General features: G+C 37.3%; 2 protein-coding genes across 3 annotated transcripts; one reads left to right on the top strand and one right to left on the bottom strand.

The window, feature by feature from the left end:
* Positions 1-2,246: 2,246 nt before the first annotated feature.
* On the top strand, positions 2,247-21,222 carry Rcd2 (Reduction in Cnn dots 2). 2 transcript variants are annotated; one of them, XM_064684954.1, is made up of 3 exons: positions 2,247-2,564; positions 4,352-4,504; positions 18,798-21,222. In XM_064684954.1, the coding sequence occupies exons 2-3, from the start codon at positions 4,399-4,401 to the stop codon at positions 20,558-20,560; spliced, it is 1,869 nt and encodes a 622-aa protein (XP_064541024.1). In that variant the 5' UTR covers positions 2,247-2,564; positions 4,352-4,398; the 3' UTR covers positions 20,561-21,222. The 2 variants fall into 2 exon arrangements, with proteins under 2 accessions (XP_064541024.1, XP_064541025.1); XM_064684955.1 differs by having other exon boundaries at positions 2,247-2,635.
* On the bottom strand, positions 20,340-22,480 carry Nubp2 (NUBP iron-sulfur cluster assembly factor 2). The gene is made up of 4 exons (XM_064684976.1): positions 22,294-22,480; positions 21,790-22,232; positions 21,365-21,607; positions 20,340-20,539 (listed from the first exon to the last, which is right to left on the bottom strand). The coding sequence occupies exons 1-3, from the start codon at positions 22,402-22,404 to the stop codon at positions 21,367-21,369; spliced, it is 795 nt and encodes a 264-aa protein (XP_064541046.1). The 5' UTR covers positions 22,405-22,480; the 3' UTR covers positions 20,340-20,539; positions 21,365-21,366.
* Between the last annotated feature and the right edge of the window lie 253 nt (positions 22,481-22,733).

Genomic DNA, 22,733 nt, shown 5'->3' with positions numbered 1-22,733 from the left:
GATCTATTTATTTTATACATTTCCTCTAAACAAATGTTTCGAGTATGTTTTCATATTTTCCCTTTAAAATAAATATGAAATACTAGAACACTCTCAGTAGTCCAATCTGATTAAATGTTTGCAAATAAATCCAATTGAACACAATTTGAAACTTCCACCAAATAAACTTAGCACCCCATTTTCCTACGAATAGAGCTGGATTTCGCAAAAAATGTGACCACAATTAATTTTTACAAAGCAGTTTCAAAATTAGTTAGAAGCCAATCGAATAAAAAAATGGCATACAACCTATTTCCACCAATTTTCCACACTTGCGGGTGGAATTTTGCGAATCGACGCCTTTAGGCTACCGCACATTCTCGACATGATTAATAAAAGGTTATTCAACTGCATTTATTTATTAAAATGATTAATAAATTATTATTTGAAAATTATGCTGCAGTAATAAGACTTTTTGCCAAGCAAAGTTAGCAATAGAGTTGTTTGACTGTACTTTAATAAATTCCTGTAAGCATTTTTGTGGGCTAAAAGACACAACAGCGCTTTACAGCAACAACAGCAACAACAACAACTGCAGCAACAACAACAAGAACAACAACAACGTGGCATGTAACAACATAAACAACCGAATACTATTTGGCCTTTTGCACCTTTTTGGCATGGAACAACTTTGGCAGGCAGTCAGGCCCAGGCAGCGCGCGCAATGAGTATGAGCTTGGAGCATTGGATGAGCTGCGGTAGCCCCAAGATCTTTATTTCGGATCGAAGGATGCCATCCAGCCAGCAGCGGACGGTGGACGGCGGACGACGACGGCGACGACGACAACGCCCCGAAAGGCACAATTAAAATTTCACGCTCTTGCGGCTAGCTGCTGCCCCAAAAGGGGACAAGCCGACTTAGCCGCCAAAACACGTTGACCATTTTTGGATTTGGTATTGCAGACAGTGCCACAGGCCATAGCCTGCCGAAAATGTGTGGCGGCATTTGCGCCTTTGAGGCAAGTAGAGGGAGCCAGATACTGTTGGCGGCCAGCATTTGCACCCGGCCGAGTGCAGCGTGCCACGCGTGCAATTTGCTGCCGCCGCCAGGGAATACAAACTGCCGCTTCACTGGCGGCCAATTGGTAGCACAAGTGTTAATGAGCAGCGAACGCGTGCTAATTACCAATGCCGGTTGCAACAGTTGCAAATGGCACCCAGCAACAACAGCAGCAGCAAGCAACAACTCAAAATGTCAAGCGCGAGCCTGTGGCCAACTGTTGGCATAACAATTCAATTATATGCACAACAGTGCATAATTTATCGATAACAATCGATTGCTATTATTTGTGCCTATAAAAACCGATAGGCAAGACGTAAAAGACCACTAATATATATATACACCACCTTAATAAATATAAATACCTATCAGCTTGTTCGTTACAGAGCGCTTTAGTGAATAAAGTTTACAGTTCAAATATAAAATAAATAAAATGCTTCTTTTTTTAAGCTTTAGCGCTAGCCACAAGCTTCTAGAAACAAACGCATATGTTATCTAACTCTTCAATTACTATTAGTTAACTAGATATAGTTAAGTTAACTAATTGACAGCGCTTGTTTTAAGAGTCAATTCCAGATTATTCATATCTTTTCTTTAAGCTTTCAAAATTTTTGAAGATTACCTAAAGATAGCAAAAACTAAAACCCAAAACGGCATTCTAGCCAGACTGTTAGGAAAACTACATTGTTTACATTTGGCCAGCAGCACCGCCAATGTAGCTACTATTTAAAACAATCTGGCCACACGACCTCAAAATTAGCGTTAGACAACACTGAGTCAGGGCTGTTCGATATAAACAAAGCGCGCTAGCCATCGGATTGGCGTTGCCACCACGGCAAAATAATATAAAAGTGCTTACAGTTGGACGCCGCTGCGTATACGTATGAATTAGAAAAATGAAATAATGTTGCGTACACGTCGCCGGTACACATTAAATGTATACTTATTAATTGGCTAACATATAATTAAATCGCAGCCGCAGTCGGCATCTGTGGCCACAACTACGCATTTGTTAACATTTATTTACCAACCTATATTTGTATACAAAACAAAAAAACGCGAATGATCACCCGCTCGCGCTCTCTCTCGCTGTCCCTCTCTGTCTCTCTCTCTCTTTCGCTGATCACTCCGCGTCAGCGCTCACGCTTGCTCTCTTCTTGTATGCGGTTTTGCGAATCTGCTTGAACGACCTGTTAGTTCTATTTGAGCCGTCGACCAGAGCGGACGTGTGTTCGCAACAAAAGAGAAAAAGTTAAATACTTCACTTGTAAACAAAAGTAACATAGCGAAGTCAGCGCTTGGTTTTTTATACACGCTATTTAGAAAATCAAAGACCATAAAAAAAAGAATAATTCACATTTGGTTCTTAGCATTGGAATAAGAAGTGCAAATTCTTGCCATTAAAATGGACAAACATAAACTAATTGACAATGTGATTTAAACTGTATACGAAAACGAAAAAACAAAAAAAAAAACCAAACAAATACAAAATAAAAGTGTGCAAATCAACGTCTATCAGAAAGAGGTAGGTAAAATCCAACCGATCTGCGCGTAGGTCTCGATTGCCCCAATTTCGACGGCCCGCTAAACATGTGTGTATGTACATTTATTTATTAACTATATACATAAATCTGAAATTTGTGACCATAAAATTTAATTGTGCTTTGCGGCATTTTTGTCCATTTGTTTGTTTTGCTGCCACGATCCCACAAGCCAAGACGTCATTTCTTCAACCTGCCACAGACAACTAACCAACCTCTGTCGCCTCCGCCGCTGCTGCCCCTGCTCCTCCCCTTGCTCGAGTATCTTTTGTTTGTTGAACCCCAAAAACTATAACAAAACAATATCCATGTTTGCCAAGTTTACGCTCTTTGATTGCAAAATTGTTATTGTTGTTGTTGTTGTTGTTGCTTCTGTTTTTTGTTTTGCTGCGCAGCTCTTTTTACATAAGTTCGAATAACTTGGGCAGAAAGTGTTTGCGAACTGAATTTAAGTGTCTGAGAATTTACAGCGCAATTATCCAAAAACTTTGCACAGTTATTAATTACACAACTGAGCACATTTTGCTTTAGTTTAAACGAAAAGTTTTCTGCCTCTAAAAAGAATAACTTAAATAGTTTGTTCGAAAACAATATAAATATTTTACTTTTCCAGTTGTTCGTCAATTATCAAGTGTGATATAATTGTAAACCATAAAAATGCACAGTAAAAATGCTTATATGAGCATTATAATCAAGTTAATAATTTAAGCAGTTAATTAAATTTAGTTAGCCGAATTTAAGCCGAACTAGGACAACTGCAGTGTATGCAAAACTTCGGTATACATTGCGGCTCCATTACGTTTGCTGTCTTTTAATTTATTTCTTTCTTTTTTTGGTTTTTTTTTTTGTTTTAATTCTTGTTTGTATATTTTTACACTTGCGCAGCACAGTTGCGGTCTTGTTGCTGTTGTTGTTGCGTGTGTCTCTTCATAATTTTGTATTATATGTCGATTCGACAAAAATGATAACTTATCACGGTTACTATAACATATGCCAAACTGATTGGCTTGATAAGTCCAACAGCAACTACCAACACACAGATACCAGCTACACGGATACGAAAACAACGTGAAACCGAAACCAAACACCAAACACACAAGTCATCAAAAAGGCAACCACAAAATACCCTGTACAAATTTATGAAATATGGCAGCAGCATTGAAAACTAACCTGTAGAGTAAATAGAAATAGTTATAAATTAAAAGTAATTGCATAATAATTTTACAAAATAACCAGTCAAAATTTATAAAAAATTGCAGCTTAAATGCATTCAGAACTAACTGAAACCTTGTTAAATAAAATGAAGCGAGATTGCTTATAACAATGGAAATAGTTATAAATATTTAAAAAATATTAGGCGCACATAATTTTAACTTTTTGTTGCCAATGATTAAACTTTTCTTCACAGCTTTCAAATATAATCGTTTATTGTGCTTTGCCAGCTAATAACATGCACATTCAATAATGCTTGCAACTAAAACACCTCATATAGTTCTGACTACAGGGTATTTGGGCAAACACTTCGCAGACACACTGCGTAAAAAACCGAAAGAAAAAAAGACACTTTAATATGGAATGCAATTGATTGCAACAAGAAATAGCCCCCAATCACATGTAACTGGTCTGTCAGGCTTAAGTCCCACTCAACGCCCCCCCCCCCCCCCTGTCACGCCCCCCCCTGTAATTCGCCTTGAAGCTAAACTGGCAGGCAAATAATTGAAATTCACATGACATTTGGCAATTACAAGTTTTTATCCATTTCACTTTGCAGTTTGACGCTTTCAGGATCTCATCAATACAGATTTAGCCAAACATTCGATGCTACAGACAATATATACAACCATAAATATGCGTTCGACAAGCTGTTTTGTTTTAATTGGAATTTGGTTCTTTTGGCTGCCAGCACAGACGAACGGATTGTCAGGTGAGTTCCGATTATTTGGATACACACATATTTTTGCATATGCATGTGCCACGGATAAGATGCGCATTAACTCATGCGGATTTATATAAATAGATAAGAGCCAAAGAAAATTGGCTATAAAGAAAAAAAAGTAAATAAATAAAACAAACAACATTTCAATAAAGAAATGAACTCATTTACAAACTCATCAACTGACTCATCATCGATGCTTAATGATCTTTTGTGATGCTGCTCCTGCTGCTGCTGGGCGAATTTTTTTTGATTATTTATTGTAGACTTTTTTTATGGCTTTTATAGCGCCCAAAGCAATCTGCCAATTTGGTATATTTGCGACCTTATTACGCGCTACAGATTCTCGAAATTCCGAATAGAAAAATTTAAAAAAAAAAAAAACACACACACACAGAGCATAACACGTCACATGGGGCAGTCTTTCCCATAATACTTTTAATGACGTCAAGAACTAAATACCAAACTGATTCGGTTCAATACTGAATAGGTGGCATATATATCTATATATAGGCTATAGAGATCGACTCCCCTCACACACACACACACACACACTCACTGTTGTCATTGGCTTGTTTTTGTTTATATTTTGGTTTTGGTTTGGTTTTTTTTTTTTCGTTTTTCTTCTACAAACACATGTTTTTGTTTTTGGTTTTTTGTATATTTTTGTTGTATTTGTGTGTTGAGGTTTTTGTTTTTGTGGCTTTTTAAAACAATTTCATTGATAATTTAGATAGCGTGCGTTGTTGGCTTATTTGTTTCTGTTTTTATTTCATTTTTGTTTAACTTTGCTGGGCATGCCCCAACACGATCCAATTTGTTTATTTGTACTCCGTACGAGAGTTGCCCTTGAGGTAGATAAAGTGAGGGCTGCGGGAATGGTGCCCACTGTGTTAACCCAATTTGCTTAACAACTAAGAGAGACCCACAAAACAAGACTTGCGCAATTTAAAAAGTGTACAAATTTATATATAGTATTGGCAAAAAAACATCAGGAGAAACAGCTGAAAGATCTGTTTGGTGAAAAAAAAACAAAGCACAATCGAATTAATAAAGCATTATTTGCACAAACATTATACGCATTTCTCTATCTAGCTTGTCATACAATATATGAGGGGAACTTCTTTGAATCTATGCCAAACTAAAGCGAGAAACTTAACTAGAGCATGAGCGTGACCAACACCAGAAACAAACAAAACAAACACCAACTAAATATGCCACAACTTTCACCCAGGCTAAAATCAATAAATGATAAAGGGGCAAATGACTTCCGCAAATGGAGCAGTCACCAGGGAATACAACACCAAAAAAAAAAAAATGGAAGGAAAAAAGAAAGCAATCAATAGAGACCCGAGTCCGCCGACTAAGTAAGCACTCGGGATATGCCAAGGCCAGTAAAAAAAAAAAAACAATTTGCATAACCAACCACCAAAAACTTTCATTTACGGGGGGTGTATGATATAATAGACTGGCTTGGCCCCAGCCTGTGGCTAAGCGTACTTCCAACTTCAACCAAAATTGTGGACAGTTGACAATTTACATACAGTAAACGTCTAAAGTCAGAGCCAAATTAGCTGACTCAAAGCTGACATTAAAGAGCGAGCAAATGGTTTTTTGCAACTCTAACAAGGTCAAAAAAGTCTAAAAAAAAAAGAAGCAAATAGAAGAAGAAGAAAAGCCGTGGTAAAGTGACAGCTAAAGCGAGTTATATATAGCTTACAAAAGTCTGACAAATCAGACAAACACCGAAGCCGCATTCCAAAAATAATTCATAACCAAAAGCGAAAGGTCTCCAATGAAAAGAGTCGGCTGTGCCCGACTAGGGGATACCCTGAACTTAGCGTTGTTTTTCCGTTATTTTGGCTTATTTCTATGCATACGCTTTCTTGGGTAGACTCGGTGCTTATTGTCCGATCTTTATTATATTTCTTCGTTCCTTCTATGCTTTCTTGAGTAGAATCGGCGCTTATGGTCCGATCTTTATTTAATTTTCAGTGCAGATCTATCATAAAAATGTGTGTAAATAAAACTATGCCGCCAAAAATAACATTTTTAATTAGTTTATGCTGTAAGCCAAATTTTGTCTCCAGCTCTTATAACCTTCAATATAATAAACCAATATCGATTCTTATCGACCCGTCTTTTGTTACTCATCAAGAGTATATATACTTTATGGATTCGAAGATGTCTGCATTGAGTATGTGTCACACATTTCACGACAAAATTGCAATACACTATACAAGCGGATAAAAGCCAGCCGTGACAGTGTCAAGTGGCAAATCTTTAATGATATTGTAGCCCAGCCGATGATAACGAGTAAAAGGCGCTCCAGATAGAAGCGCAGCTGCCTGCCACAACGGCGAAGGTATGTCGCAGCCCACGCCCCTGAAGCAGCAGACGCCGCAAACGCCACAGTAGCATGAGGCGCCATAGCTGCCAGAGCAGAGTAAACCCCGTGTGGCGAGCTGCTGTTTCGAGTACTCATGCTTTTTCCTCTATACAAAATCACATGTTTTCAATAGGTTCAGGCCATAAAAACGAACAGTCTGGAGCCCACGCGTATTATTTTTGTTTTATAAACTGAAAATTGTCGATAAATATATGTATATATACACAAAAGTATTTATGGGTCATAGTTTGAGTACTCGATTGACGTTAGCTGTAGCCAGCTGGAAGTGTGCTTCGAATTATGCCAAATAATGGGTACCTTTGGCATGCTAAGATTTTATTACCTTACACTAAAACCAGATTAGCTGATTAGCTGAAGCTTCCCTGAAGGGAAGGTAGGTCGCGGGGGTGTAACCTTCCGGAGGCACCTCTCTGTGATGGGCTCAGCCAGGACCCTGCTGAAGAAGTTGATCTGAACTCCGACGTACTAATATTCTTAATTTAGTCCAGCTCAACTAATTGAACTTAATTTAAGACTTATTATTCCCATACTAACTAACTGTCCAATTGTGATGGGATTTATAGTAAGAGCTCACTTTCCCAACGATCGGGTTGTGCATAGTGCTGCGATGTTTGCATAGCACAAGAGTTCAATTTTCAAACGTTATTTTCAATGACAACTATATAAGATAGTGTTGCGCTGCAGCCGACTTTGATATATGTGCTATGTAGCTTAAATAAAAATGAATCTATATCAAGTTACGATAGCTTCACATTTGGAAGACAAGTTGCTTTAAAAACAGGCAGACAGTGGGACAGAGGTGGAGGCAAGCGGATGTGTCCATACGAACTGAACTTGTTTCACGGATCAAATAAGTATATTTGCACTTATTTTACACACAGACGTACACATATACAAAAATATGTTGACGAAATAATGCCCACTGCACAAGTCTGGAACACCATAAAAAAAAAATAGCTGATGCAACAAATGCAAAAAGCCAAAAAAAGAGCGAAATAAAAATGGCAGTTCAAAAAAAAACACGCGTCCGACGCACGTGATAAGCGGCAAAGGTAACAAAAATGTAGCTGAACTGAGAATTATTTGGCGTAAAATATTGTATTAAAATATCTAGCCAATCTTATTTGCTTATATACATGCACATCTGCCTGTATGTGTGTGTGTGTGTGTCGCTGCTGATATAACACATTGGAATTTATTAGCTAAACATTTTCTTTTGCAAAACAAAGCAGCGAAAAAATTCCCAACTATTTGTCGCCGTAACGCCAACAAACCAAACAAAAACAAAAACCTTCAGCCAACCCACCCACCACCCGGCCACAACCCGTGCTAACCGTGACTTTAAGATAATTCAGATAAAAAGCGTCTAAACAACATTCCACAATAATATAATTTCGGCTGGTTATAAATAAAAGCAGCTAAACGTTGCCTTGATAGGAGCCATACCGCCTTCCAGGGCGAGCAACAGCAACAATTTGATCTTGTGCATTTGCTGATACGCCGGGGAACTGCATGAGTTTTGTGATGTCTGAAATGCGTCATTGACAGCTTCAGATAAGCATAATGTGCAGAAGGAATGACCACAGAACATTCTCTACATTTCACTTCCTCATTCCAAATCTGTATACATATATACATTTACATATGTACATTCGCGCTTTTTTTTATATAGTAGCTACACTGTAATAATACAAAATCGCCGGCAACATTTTTTTAATTTTAACCCACTTTTGTTTTTTAACACAATTCAACAGCGCCATGGACTACACGAGACTTTGTTTTGCGCTAAAGATAATTTAGATAATAAGCATCTAAACAGCATTCCAATGCCTCAAAGAAAACAAAAGGCATTTATATCTCTGGCTTATGAAAAAACAAAACAGCTACACAGTGCAAAAAAATGTTGGTTAAATTAAAAAGCTGTGTGTGTTCGTATTGCGAATTTCTTTTTAGTAAGGCTACTCAAAGCCGCAACTAAATTGATAGAGAGAGAGAGAGAATGATGGAGGGAGGCAGAGATAGAGAGAAAAGCGAGAAAGAGTCAGAAGGAGAGAGGTAAGAGAGGGAGAGTGTGAAACATTGTGAGAGAGAGAGGGGGAGGGGGGGAGGAAGAATGTGTGTGTGAGAGATAAAAAGAGAGAGGGAGAGAGAGAGAGAGAGAAAGAATGTTTAAGAGTGAGAGAGAGAGAGAGAGAGAGAGAGAGAGAGAGAGAGGGGGGAAAGAATGTGTGTGAGAGAGAGCGTGTGAGAGAGAGAGAGAGAGAGAGAGAGAGAGTGTTAAAAAGAATAAGAGAGAGAGAGAGAGAGAGAAAGTGTATGTGAGAGAGAGGAAGTTAGAAAGAATGAGAGAGAAAAAAATGGAATTGAGATCTGGCAGACAATGAATTTCTTACTGAGAACATTTTAACTCCAATTTGGTTTCTCTTTGAAAACAAAAAATATATATATATTTATATATATGTATAAACAATTGTGACTGCAGAAAATCGTAATACCAATTTTTATGTTTACTTTCACAACAATTAATGTCGAGCAATAGGGATTTAAATATAATGCATTATATTTTTACTGCGCCTTAAAGTTAATATTAGCTGAGGCTTTTAAAGGCAAAGCTTAAATATTTGCTTAAAGTAAACGCGCAAGTTGCTCAGACTAAGCTGTTGTAAAGCTTCTGGTAAGATGTTAAATGAATTTCAGAAGCCTGCACAGCAATTAAAAGATGACATTACCCTAAATAGCTTTAAAAATCATATACGGAAGGGCAATATAAAGCAAATACTCTCTGCTCTTCTTTTTTCAACTTTTGGACTATTTATAAATATGTGCCCGACTTATGTCCAAGGTGGCGATTTGTGAAATTCAGGCGCAAATAAATGATTCACCGGCTTCCATCAGAACATACACTTATAAGAAGACAACCCGCTGAGAGGCGGGTACATGAAAAAAAATGCAGTTCCTATTTGTTTTTCGTTCAGGCAAATCACATTTACGTACAGAAATTAACTTCAAGGTGACCTGAGACTCATTGTTAAATGTCTCAATGAAGTATGCCGGAACTCTTACTGAAATAGATATAAGATGGATATTATGATATGTTTGCTAAAAACTGCATTTAGAAAAAGAAAAGCGACAACTGCATTTAAGGAGTATAGAAACAATGTGGCAAACGTTTTTGCGGTTTGCCAGTTATAGAAAATGTGGCAAATGTGATTTTCCTGGAAAACCAAAATGTGGACAGCTGTCCAGGCTTTAACAGAATTGACAGCGAGACTTACATTTTGCCAAAATCTATACATATGTATGCCAGTCTTATGAGCATAAAGTCAATATAGTTAGTAAGTTTCAAGGAAAATTGCAGCTACATGTTTGCCACACCTGCCGCAATTGCTGGAATTAACGAATACCCCTAATGCATATACATTTCAGAGACGTTTGCTGTTGTTGTTTTTAATAAAAATTGAACTGTCTGAGCAAGAAAGATTAGATATTGCGGATTATTCATTTGATTGTTATATTTGAGAACTATAAAAAGAACGTGTGAGAGAGAGAGAGAGAGAGAGAGAGAGATTGTCGCGATCTTTGAGGTTTCAAAAGTATTTACGGTTAATTGTTGTTTTGTGTACTTGACACTATTTTTGGGGTCTATGCATTATCGGCCATGCACTACGTCATTTCCCAATTCATATGCTTGATTAGCCTGCGCTCAGTTTTAGCTTTTTTTTTACTCTCTAATCTAGGCAATATCTGCAGCTAAGTAACTAAATTCTATTTACACATTTTGCTTTTATCAAAATAACAGCAACAACTAGAGATTTCTTATCAGAAAATGAAGCGCATTCCCAAGTGCATTAGTCATATGCCCAATTCTTAAGCAAAGCATTAACGCAGTCCGAATGCCAGAATCGAGAGTTGCGCATAATTATTCATGGATGCGTCATGGCCAGACATATACCCATTCAATATTTCCAGTCGTCTGACATGGTCAATTCAAGCGACCCAAACGACTTCAATCTGTTGCCAAGGCGCATGTGGGCTAGAAAAACATTTCCGATTAAGTGCAAAAAGAGAAAAACATCTGCGAAGGTGGACAGACAGAACAATTCAATAGTTAATATATTGAAACTAAAAAGTAAAAAATCATGAAAATCTTGTGCACGGCCGTGAATAACATTGAGAAACAACATGGAGACTACAAAATACCCTAGTCTTAGATCATCTGGCTTTACAATGCTGGCTATGCAATCTCACATTTATAGATGAAGAAATTGAAGAAGAATTTAATTCCCTTATAGACAATTGCGTCACACTTTTCTAGATATGTGAGAATAGTGGAGTTCGTCAATGCTGAGTTTGAAGAAAATATCTTGGAAAGCAGAATAAGTTACCATATAGGAACCTACTTGGCAGCCATATGATATGGTATTCCAATATTGATAAGATTTTCAGTAGGTTTCCATACAAGAACTTAATTTTGGACCCATCGTTCCTATGGCAGCTATATAATAATTGAATAAATATGAGCATAATAAAACATACAGACATATGCACTGCCTGCAACAGAAAGATGAAATTATGCAGAGCATCCATAGTTTTTAGCTTTAAGACTGAGAAATAGGCAGCTGGAAAGACGTCCATGACTATATCAGATCGGCTGCTGATGCTGATCCAGCATATATATACCTTATGGGATCGGAAACGTCTTCTTTTATGCGTTACACATTTCATCTCAAACTATAACACCAACACTAAACAATCCGTAATACCCGTACATATAAGGACTATGAAAACTTTAGCTGGAAATTTGCGGCTAATCCAATTTGAAAGTTTCGGAGATGAGGTCACATTTATGGTTTATTTTAATTGCGCATCGGTTACGTTTGGTTTATTTTCATTGATAACATTTACGAGACATTGGCATATAAATATCTCTTACAGTTAGCCACAATTAAATGAATCGTTTATAAAGCCAAGCCAAACACATGTCAGATATGTGGCAATGTTCATGTCTAATATGCATAAATCATTTCTGTCCCGCTCTTAAGTAAAGCAAATTCTGTTTAATCTTTTGCTGTGTGATTTAATTAATTGTTGAAGTGACAAACTATTAACGCAAATAATGTGCGATGAGACAGGAACTGAAAACTCGGCACAACTAAATACGCATAAATTATAAAATGAGAACCAAATCAAAAGCGCTCGACTAGCAAATGCCCTGTAATAATAAAATGAATAACTGAAGAAAGGAAATGCCTATGTACTGATAGAAACTAGATCAACTGGACTGTTATGGATTAAAGGGTATAAATATATATATGCATATATATTAAAAATGCCATCCAATATTCATTATACCCCTGCTAGCCCTTTTGTTGTCTATGCGGCATATAAATTGATAAAAAAGAAATTCGTATTTTTGATTATATCTCGGGAAGTCATTTAAAGGGCAACGCGTAAATTCGCCCACACTCTGATGATTCAGATTTATACGCATATCTACATACATGCATACATACATACATGTATACATGTATAACCGTATCAAAAAACTTGTCGGGGAAGTTAGTCTATCAGTCGGTCAGCCAGTACATTCAGTTGGCCATCAAGAATTGAGGTCAGTAACCGCTGTAGCTGGACAATCTAGACCAGAATCTCGGCAGAAGTATGCGCAGAGCGTTTATTTAAGAGACATACAAACATATATTCATATATGTGTATGAATATGTGAGTATCGAGATATACGTTCACATCTGGCAAAATAAATGATATACGCTTAATCCCAGCGGCCCATTTAAATAAAATAAATAATAATACATACAGCATAAACAGATACTCTAAATAATATTATTGCGCATCTGTTCGCATGATCATATATCACATTTACGGGCATTAATCAGACGCTTTGCGCCGCTTTGCCTCATAATTTAATTGTAATTGTGCAATTTGAGCAAAATATAACTAAACAATTACCAGTCCAAAGTTCAGAGCACGATACCGGCATACAAAATAGCAAAACGGCAAACGGAGAATGCGCACAGTGGTAGCCATTCATAGTATCTAGTTGCAAAACAAATTCCACGAAGTCACAACACTTTTTAAAGTGTTGAGGGTGATTGAATCAAAGGCTTGATTGTGTTTATTAGCCATTCTAAAGTCGTGGCAAATGCATCATCAATATGTTTATTGGGTATATGGTATATTATGTTATCAATATTTTCGTAAGAGCTTTACACTATCCAAATATATATATTTTATTTCGAATATGAAGATATTATTTTAAAAATTATTAATATTCTACGTTTTTTTTTAAATGAAATTTCTGCAAATTCTAATATTCTAATATATTTTCTAATTCTAATATTCGAATAAAATATAATTCTAAATAGAATAAGTATTGTTGGATTTGCGCAATTTGTAAATTTAAAAAACAATCGTTTTCTTATTTCAGAAGTAGAAACTATAAGTTTTCCAAATCTAAATCATTTGTATCCCTTTTCTTTTAGTCGAGCTTTTCTTGCAGCGCTTCTTTAGTCAGAACCTTATACATACGTTGCGCTCTCCCTTTCAAAATTAACAATTACCTGTTTTCGTTGTACGAAATAAAATTAAAAAGGTTTTTCTTATCTTGCATAACTAACTATCATTCTCCTTTGACAAGCACTTTAGGCGTGAAGCCCACAGTACGCGGTCAGCAACAATCTTGTACGTTGCACTTCCCTTTTAAAAAGTAGATAGCTGCGTTTGTTGTGTGAAATACAATTAAACAATTTTTGAAATTACAGAATAAAGATAATATTTTCTAAATCATAATGAACTCTTGACTATCACACTCTTTTTGTCAGGCATTTTAGGCATAAGGCCCATAGTGCGCGTTACTCAGAATCTTGTGCGTCGCGATCCCCCTTTCAAAATGAAAAAAAAAAAAGGTAGCTGCGTTTGTTTTGACGGATAATTAATAATGCGAATGCTTTTTGGCTACTAGTCGTACCATTAGACGATTATATAAGTATGTACTTTTGTATATGATAATTGATCTATAATTAAGATAAGCTTAAATACGACTGTCGTACGACTGAACGCAATGAAAATATGTATGTTTTGTTTGCGCAATTTCCAGCGAATAGCTCGTATAAACCCAAAATACACACAAAAACACACACCTATCAAGCACACGATTGTGTGTGTGCGTGTGTGTCTGAGTGCTTCAGATAGAACAAGAAAAAAAAGCTTAACTTTTAATGCTTTAATGGTTCATGCTAAGCATGAAGTCAAGGACAATAAATACGGAATATCATCGGGGGGTACGAGCAACTAATTGGTCGCCAGGCGGAACAGCAAATGTTCCCAATGCGACCGTGACGCTGTTTAACTGTGATTGATCAATCACACACACACACGCACACAATATAATATATGTAGGTACATTTTGTAATCAGTTTGTTTGCCATATCATAAGTGTGGCGAAAGTTTCAACAGTTTAAGCAAACAAATAAACAGCTATAAGCAGACTTGATCGAAGAGTCTTACGTTTCGAGAGACTATTTTCATATTTGTTTTTAGTGTTTATTTTAAATTTTTGACAATCAAATGAGCCTTAAGTATAATTAGTTGATAGAACTACAACAAGACTAAAGTATATGCGTGTTCTTTATAAAAATGGGTTTATCATGTTTAATATATATGTTTGGAGAGCTGTATTAAATGTATATAAAGTGGATATATTTATGTTTACATATATTTAAGAGAAAATGCAATTGGTTAGAAAAATGATTTGAAAAGCAAGTGCGCTCTAGAAATATATGTTATATATTTTTCTCTCATATAGTAAGGGACTGAATTGATTTGAAAACTTTCTAACGAACTAGGTATTAAAATTTACCTACAAATATTGAGTTATTTAAAGAGTTCTAATCAGTTAGACGTAAATCAATCGAACAATTTGCAAGCGTTCCAAGTTCCCTTTTAGCCCCACAAATTATAATATATTATACGATAATTATGTACAAATTTACGGTACGTGATTGACGTGTGTGTGATTAAAGCAAAATATGTTGACAAGCTGAGCATCATTTAGGTTTTTTAGGTAAGAGAGTGTATGTGTTTGCGCAGTTAGATATTTTAGCTTGGAGGCTATATATATATATATACATATCTCTAGACTACTTCAATTACTCCAACAGACTGTTGTTGTTGTTGTTGTGGTTGTTGTAGTTGTGGTTGTTGCTGTTGTCAACCGCAAGTTGTAACGGCTACATCAACCCGTTTCTGCGCTCGACCTCAGCGCAATGTTGTAGTTAAGATACGACGACGACCTCCTCTTCTTGTTTTAAGTATTTAATTTTAGTTTTGTTTTTTTTTCTTTTGTTATTTTTTTTTTTGCTGGTTTTAAGTAACTTTGCATGTCAGGCAATGAGACTGACAGAGCGGCGGCGTGTCAACAATCTTGCCAGCTAATTGTACTAAAATTTATTTATTTTTTTTTTAAATGCCGATGACGCTAGAAGTTTACGTAGCTTGTAGCTTATTTCATCTGGAAACTGGAAAACAGACTCGAAAACGAATTGCACTTTTGCATGCAACCTTCGACTGTAGATCAATCAAAAAACGAAATATGAAATGTTCGCTTAATGTGCGTGTGTCTGTGTGTGTTGTTTAACAACAAAACGTGAAAGCTTTCTGCGAGTGATATTCACACATAGATACCCTGTGCCGCTGTTGACAGAAGTCAGCTGCTTGAACGATTGTTATGATTATTATAGGAAAAATGCGAACTCCGGAATCGATTCAGATTTGATATATTAAGTCACCTTTAAGAGAAGATGAAGTGTGAGAAGAGGTGAAGAAGTTTGCCAAGGAAATAATTTTATTTTCTTTAAGAAAATTTCAATGGCATCTAGTATTGTCTAGTATATATATATGCACAAAGTAAAGCACAATTTTAAACCAAAAACTTTGTTTTCATAATATCGAAAACGAAATGAACACGCTTTTATTTATCCAAAACTTTTTGCTATCTCCACAATATCATCTATAAGAAATCCTTTTAAATGTAGCTGTTATTATGATCGCAAAAGAGATGAGAACTTTTCAAATATATCTAACATAAGAAATCCTTATGAAGTTTGAAAAGAACGTGAGAACTTTTCGAATATATCTGCTGTAAGAAATACTTATTGAGTTTGAAAAGTACGTGAGAAGTTTTCGGACATATCTGCTTTATGAAATTCTTTAAATTCGAAAAGTTCACACCTCCCTAACAACAGCTACACCTAAAACGATTTCCCATAACAGATATTGTCTTCAAAATTTAAATTGGTGTACTCCACACACTTGCCCATCCACCCATTTGATGTATCTTCAATGGTACAGGGTATACATGAAGAAAAAAAGTGACGTAATTAGCACTTCTGGTATTCGTACATTTCGCAGATTCGTTATCGCGGATGCCACCTCCCGCATCGCGTTTGCTAATGAGAGAGTCGACCCACTTGTGAAGACGGATATGTGCCTAGTTAATTTGCATTGAATGTAAGACCTTTGAACGTGTCGACAGTGTATTTGCGTTTATTTAACTGGTTTAACTGCGTATCTTGGCATTTTTCTGCTGACCAATCGGGTCAATAAACCCAACAAAATGAAAATAATAGTACGAAACAAAGGAAAAAAAAATGAAAAGAAAAAAAAAAACAGAAATAAAAGAAAGCACATCCAATGTTTTTATTGCTGAGCCAACATAAATGGACATTGTATAATGCTTTTCCAGCGCAATTCGTTTCAGAATGAAATTCGTACGCTCTGCAGATTGTCCATCTCAAATATCATCAGCCGAGCATTGTAACTGCCCTAGTATTCCACTTAGATCTCAACTCAGATCACGCAGTGTCGTGACTTATGTGCGCCCTTCTACGCGCTTCGTAAACAAATACCAAGACAATTGTCACCCCCCTCTGTGCGTGCGTGTGTGTGTGTGTGTGTGTTTGTTCTTATATAGATCCGACTTCTCTGATAGCGTAACTTATATCTATTTTAAATTATGTTCAATTGAGTGCGCTGCGCTTCACCTATATGCGGTTATATGACGTCAATTTGTGTTATGGTTTCACAAAGAAAAACAACAACAACAAAAACGAAAATATGAAGAAAACAATAGAAAAATAAACAAATCAATAGCCTCGATAATATTTAGGAAAGTTTGTTATCAATTGCGTCGCATTTTGTAAAGGGCAGCGCACAATACAACTACAATAATAATAATAATAATAATAGTAATAATAACAATAAAGCTGCAAAGAAACGTGATATGGCATATTGAAAATTATTGATTCAATGAAAAGAGATCGCGATATCGGTCGTTGGATCGTTGGATCGATCAATCGATCGTTTAGTGCAAAGAAATTCTTGCCAAAAAAAAAAAAAATCAAATACAAAATATAATGTTTCCCCTGCTTTTGCTTGTTGACTGCCATTCACATTTCTCCCGCCGCTGCCCCCCTTTCACCCGCCATTTACTAATTCAATGATAAAATGTCAAAAATCAATAACAATAAATAAACGATAAACGAGAGTGTGACACTGTACTTTGTATCCAAAAAAAAAAAAAAAATTGTATTTTAGGGGCTGTCCCTGACACTCGCTATGCGTCTCGCGGTCTCCTCAACTGTCCACAATCTATTGCTAATCAAATTGCAATTTTTATAAATTTACCTAAAACTCTATTGAAAAATGCGGCGTCATATTAAATACAATCAGCATAGATGATATTCGACATGTACATACATATGCACACACACACACATATATATATATATATATATATATATAGCAGCCGATAAGGACTGAGTAAACAATTTTCATATTATCCAAGTAAAAGTCCAAACTGGCACATACTAGCAAAAAAAAACCCAACACAGACACAAACTAGGGCTAAATACGTGGTATATAGACTTTGATATAATATTGCAGGTATTTTATTTATATATCTTATATTAAAAGCTAAGTTAACCCACATTTTAACATTTAACAAGTAAGAACGGCTATTTGACATGACGAAGATTAAATACACTTGTTGACGTTTGGCTGAGAAGTGCCTATTTCCGATAGTTCCATATAACACAGTAGTACGATTTGATATGGTATGCGGATATGTTAGAAAAATAATATAACAAAAAAAAAACAGTTTTCCATATAAGTATTCATTCTGCGACCCATTTTTCTTCTAGCGTTATATTATCTAGTAATCCGATGTTGATGAGATATTGCTCTTTTATAGAGAGCATGGTAAAACTTGGAAATGATTCAGGAAAGAACAGTATTATACAAGAACTTAAATCATTAACAATGACAACTATATATATATAGTGTTTCGATTCGGGCTATGCCGATATAACCGAGAGACTAGTTTGCATAGACATTGCATTATATATATTTCCTGACAAAACTTGAATGAATAAAATAAAAACTATGCCCATTTCTATGACTCATTAACCGAGTAACATATTAGCACATTTACGATCCACATTCGATCCACTTGCGATACTTTTTGGCATTATCAGGCTGAGCAGCACATATTTTTTATCAACCATTAAATAAGTTACCCTCCACATATGATCCACAAGGCATTTACACCTCACATACCCGACCAGACGACTAATCGAACTAGATAACACCCTTAACTACATTTTTTTTATCAGCAAAAGGTCAGTTACTAACCTTGGCCAATTGTGGGCAACATTCAGTTCACATGGAACTCACACCGCATTCCAATCACATGCGTCTGCACCCATTGAATAAGTAAAAACCCAATTATATCGTGTAACAAACATATCTATATATGTCACATAGGTGTTAATTAGGCTTTTGCGATCTCTTTAATTACAGAAATCGACAAGAAGTGCTCGGCGTTTGTATGCCCGGAAAAACCAGATACGCCTCAGTGCCCCGATGATAGTAGCACTGAATTTAAGCCGGTGTCCATCATTCAGCCCGATCTGCTGGAGCTATGCTGTGCCAAGAGCTATTGCAGCTGCAACAAATGCCCAGAGAAGCCCAAATGTAAACCGGGTCAAGTGCTAAACGAACTGAGCCAAGGCAATGGCAAGCCAGGCAGCTGTTGCACCGAATATCAGTGCGGCATGGAGCCGAAATGTGTGCGCGGAATCGGCATCACCTACTGGCGGGATGAGTGCACCAAATGCAACAGCTGCCAACCGCTGTGCCAGTTGGTCTGCCAGTCGGACAGTGCACTAAGCAACTGTCTGACTGATGATGAACAGATCGTGATGAACGGGGAGCAGTGGTCACAGGGCGATGGCTGCGAGCACTGCACCTGCAAGGATGGCATGACTGAGTGCGAAACGTACGGCTGCAAACAGCCGGAATGCACAAATTACATAAAAGTGCCTGGCGTTTGCTGTCCCGTTTGTCAAGACACGGCAAGTGTTACCACCGAAGCCGCCATTGCGCCGAGCAGCTCAACAATCAAATCAACTGCTCAGATCTCAAGCGAATCCATCGAAAACTCAACAGAGCCCTTTAATCCGGCAGAGGAACACGATATAAATAAACAACCGCCATTTAATGAAAACGGCATAGCTACCGAGAAAACATTGGATCATGATCAAGTTTTCGCAGAGCTCCCAAGCACAACTATATCGAGCAGCAGCAGTAGCACTCCCAGCAGCACCTCCAGCAGCACCCCGAGCACCACCTCCAGCAGCACCCCCATCACCACCTCCAGCAGCAGCACCCCCAGCAGCTCCTCCAGCAGCACCTCCAGCAGCACCTCCAGCAACATGCCCAGCAGCTTCCCCAGCACCACCTCCAGCGGCATCCCCAGCAGCACCTCCAGCAGCACCTCTAGCAGCACCTCCAGCAGCATCCCCAGCAGCACCTCCAGCAGCAGCCCTAGCAGCACCTCCAGCAGCACCACAAACGAATTGGATGAATATTCTACAGAGCTCACAGAGCTACCCCAAGTTGGTGTAGACAACAATGAAGGCGCGAAGAAACACATCTCGGCATGGAATGATTTTTCAACCGAGCCATCTGTCATTTCTGAATCTGCTTCCGAAACAAACGATTGGCTTACAGATGACACAACCAATTCTCAAGAGCTGGATAGTATTGAGGAGACAACCGAAGCAACTGAAGTAGTGGAACCGGAGCGTACAGATGACAACCTGGAATATACAACACTATCAGACGTAGACAACACTGAAATGAGCATCAGCAGCAGCAGCAGCAGCACTGAGGCCTCAACCACAAAGCATCCAAGTTCGTTGGCCACATCGGCACCCAACGCGCTGTCACCCGAATCGACCAGCTGGCATCACGGCTCAACCATCGAGGATGCCGATTATCGTTTCGCACTTGAGAAGCATAATGATGCAATATATTCATCAAATGAAAAGAAAGTATGGATTATGAGTATCAGCGCCCTTACGGCTTTATTTGTTTCAGTCCTGCTCATATATTATTGTGTTAAAAAGTGCAAGGAACGTAAATCGCTATATTCTTCGGTCCCGAATTCAGATTCAAATCTAAGCGAGAATACAACTACCTCTGATCTGGTTCTACGCATTGATCAGCCCTTGCAGCACAACATAGAGAAACAGAAGCAGCTAAAAGAGACAGCGGAATAATCGATTTCACAAAAAAAAAAATACATAAATATTAGTATAGATATACATATACAATATATATATATAAATATATGGTATATAGTGTATATTGGAAAATTTCATCGATGACTCTCGCCTAAAGACAATGCTCGCGCAGAATCAGCGATTTTGCAATAATTTCATAAACTTTAAACAAAAACGAACTACACAAAAAATTATTATAATTATTTATTAATTTATTTATGCATTGTGATAATATGGCAAATTATTGATATCACCCAGAGTTAAAGAAAAATCATCTAATTTAGTAAAACAATATAGTATTAAGTTGAGTTCATCCAGGGCGGTAGTCTGGCATAAATTTAACTTTCTAGAAAACTTCAACAAATTTATAAACAATTGTACTGCCCTGTTTGGGCTTAGCACTATTTTATAGAAGACTTAACATGTTTATTTATCAAATGTTGCCTGACAAATTTTATTAATCTATAAAGTGCGAGAACTGCACAAATTGGCCAGCTTAGAAGTAAGAAAACACGCACACCCACAAAAACGCGCTAAATAATTGTTTAAGAAAAGAAGATAAACTAAAGGAACTGCGTCGCACTGATTACACATTCCTTTTAAGCCCTTTTTTGATTTGAATTACATACTTCAACAAAAAAAAAAAAAAAAAAAAACACAAAAAAAAATGATATACCAAAGGTCTTGTTAGTAGCGTTCTCTCGTTTGGATAATTGCAATATATAGATAACGAATAAAAGATAACGAACTGAATAAAATGCGTCTGACTATAAACGGGGAATGTGGGTGACGGGTACTTACACCTAGGCGGGCGTTGGCACTACCGTCAACGCATCCAAATGTTGGACAATATTGCGCATTATTTGTGCAGTGCTGGAATCGGGCAGCTCATTTAAAACCGATGCGGTGCTCCCAGATAAAACGCCTACACGTGGATCGATGGGCAAGGTGCCCAAATGTGGCACTTGAGCCAAACGCGCCAGCTCTGCACCGCCATTCGAGGAGAATATGTTGGTGCATTCAGTGCAGTGCGGACAAACAAATCTAGAAAATATAGAAAATATATTAGAAACTAAATCAATAGGACTTGATTGCCTTAAATAGTAGCCAGCCTGTTGAACTTTATGCTGTATTAATTGCACTAACAGAATACAATTAATCACACTTAAAGCTTTCATGCGCCTGCATAGCTATTGTCTTGGATCATTTTTATTGTTTTTACCAACCCGCTCATATTCTCCACAATGCCCAGCAGTTTGATGCCTGTCTTTTTGCAAAATGTGATCTCCTTGCGTACATCATCCAATGCGACACCTTGTGGCGTTGTCACAATAATTGCACCATTGCAGGGCACCTCGCGCATGCACTCCATAACAGTAATGTGCTCATCCGAGGTGCCAGGCGGTGTATCAATAATTAAATAGTCCATTTCCTCCCATTTGACATCGGTAAGAAACTGACGTATCATCATGGTTTTCTTGGGTCCACGCCAAATTACCGGATCGTTGCGATTCTTGAGTAAAAATCCAATGGACATGACGGCCAGAGTTTTGCTCTCATCCGTATAAATGGGAACCCAACCATCCTCACATTGATAAATATCGCTGCCTTCAAGGCCAAGCAAATACGGCACGCTCGGGCCACACAAATCAATATCCAGCAAACCCACCTACCAATAAGAAACATTAATTCTATATGCACATGATTTGAGCGATGAGTGTGCAACTTGCCTTATGACCCGTTGCGCGCAATGCTAAAGCAAGCTGCGTGCTGACCGTTGATTTGCCCACGCCACCCTTGCCCGAGAGCACTACGATTACATTTTTAACTTTGTCCAGCATTATTAGTCAGAATTTAATAAATTTGTTAATGCGACTTTAGCTGCAACCAACAAGTGGATCAGCTGTTGCACAGGGTTGTGCAGACGATTTTCCCGCGCATCAGATATGCGAAAACGCATATCAGAAAACTGAAATATAAACCAAATATATTAATAATAACTTTATAAATCTAAGTTTTGTATTATAGAATGCATATATATGTTTATTTAGTTTATTATCGAATTATATTTGCTTATTTGTTGTGAGCAGCATACTTGGCTAAGTTAAACAAACGGTCTGGCAACACTACAACATATGGCAACGCTATGCCGTCACAACAAATCGAAGCA

This window comes from Drosophila montana, unplaced genomic scaffold (genome assembly GCF_035044405.1).
Source record: "Drosophila montana isolate Dmon_TW-CO22-7 unplaced genomic scaffold, ASM3504440v1 contig_3003_1, whole genome shotgun sequence".
NCBI lineage: Eukaryota > Metazoa > Arthropoda > Insecta > Diptera > Drosophilidae > Drosophila > Drosophila montana.
This window is presented reverse-complemented; position numbering and strand designations above follow the sequence as displayed.

What these genes read in the sequence shown, in the direction of transcription:
- Rcd2 (XM_064684954.1), top strand. Translation starts at nt 4,399, where the DNA reads ATGCTACAGACAATATATACAACCATAAATATGCGTTCGACAAGCTGT. An exon ending in ACAGACGAACGGATTGTCAG is followed by an intron (nt 4,505 to 18,797) that starts GTGAGTTCCGAT and finishes CTTTAATTACAG; the next exon opens with AAATCGACAAGAAGTGCTCG.
- Nubp2 (XM_064684976.1), bottom strand. Translation starts at nt 22,404, where the DNA reads ATGCTGGACAAAGTTAAAAATGTAATCGTAGTGCTCTCGGGCAAGGGT. An exon ending in TGCGCGCAACGGGTCATAAG is followed by an intron (nt 22,233 to 22,293) that starts GCAAGTTGCACA and finishes TCTTATTGGTAG; the next exon opens with GTGGGTTTGCTGGATATTGA. An exon ending in ATTGTGGAGAATATGAGCGG is followed by an intron (nt 21,608 to 21,789) that starts GTTGGTAAAAAC and finishes TATATTTTCTAG; the next exon opens with ATTTGTTTGTCCGCACTGCA.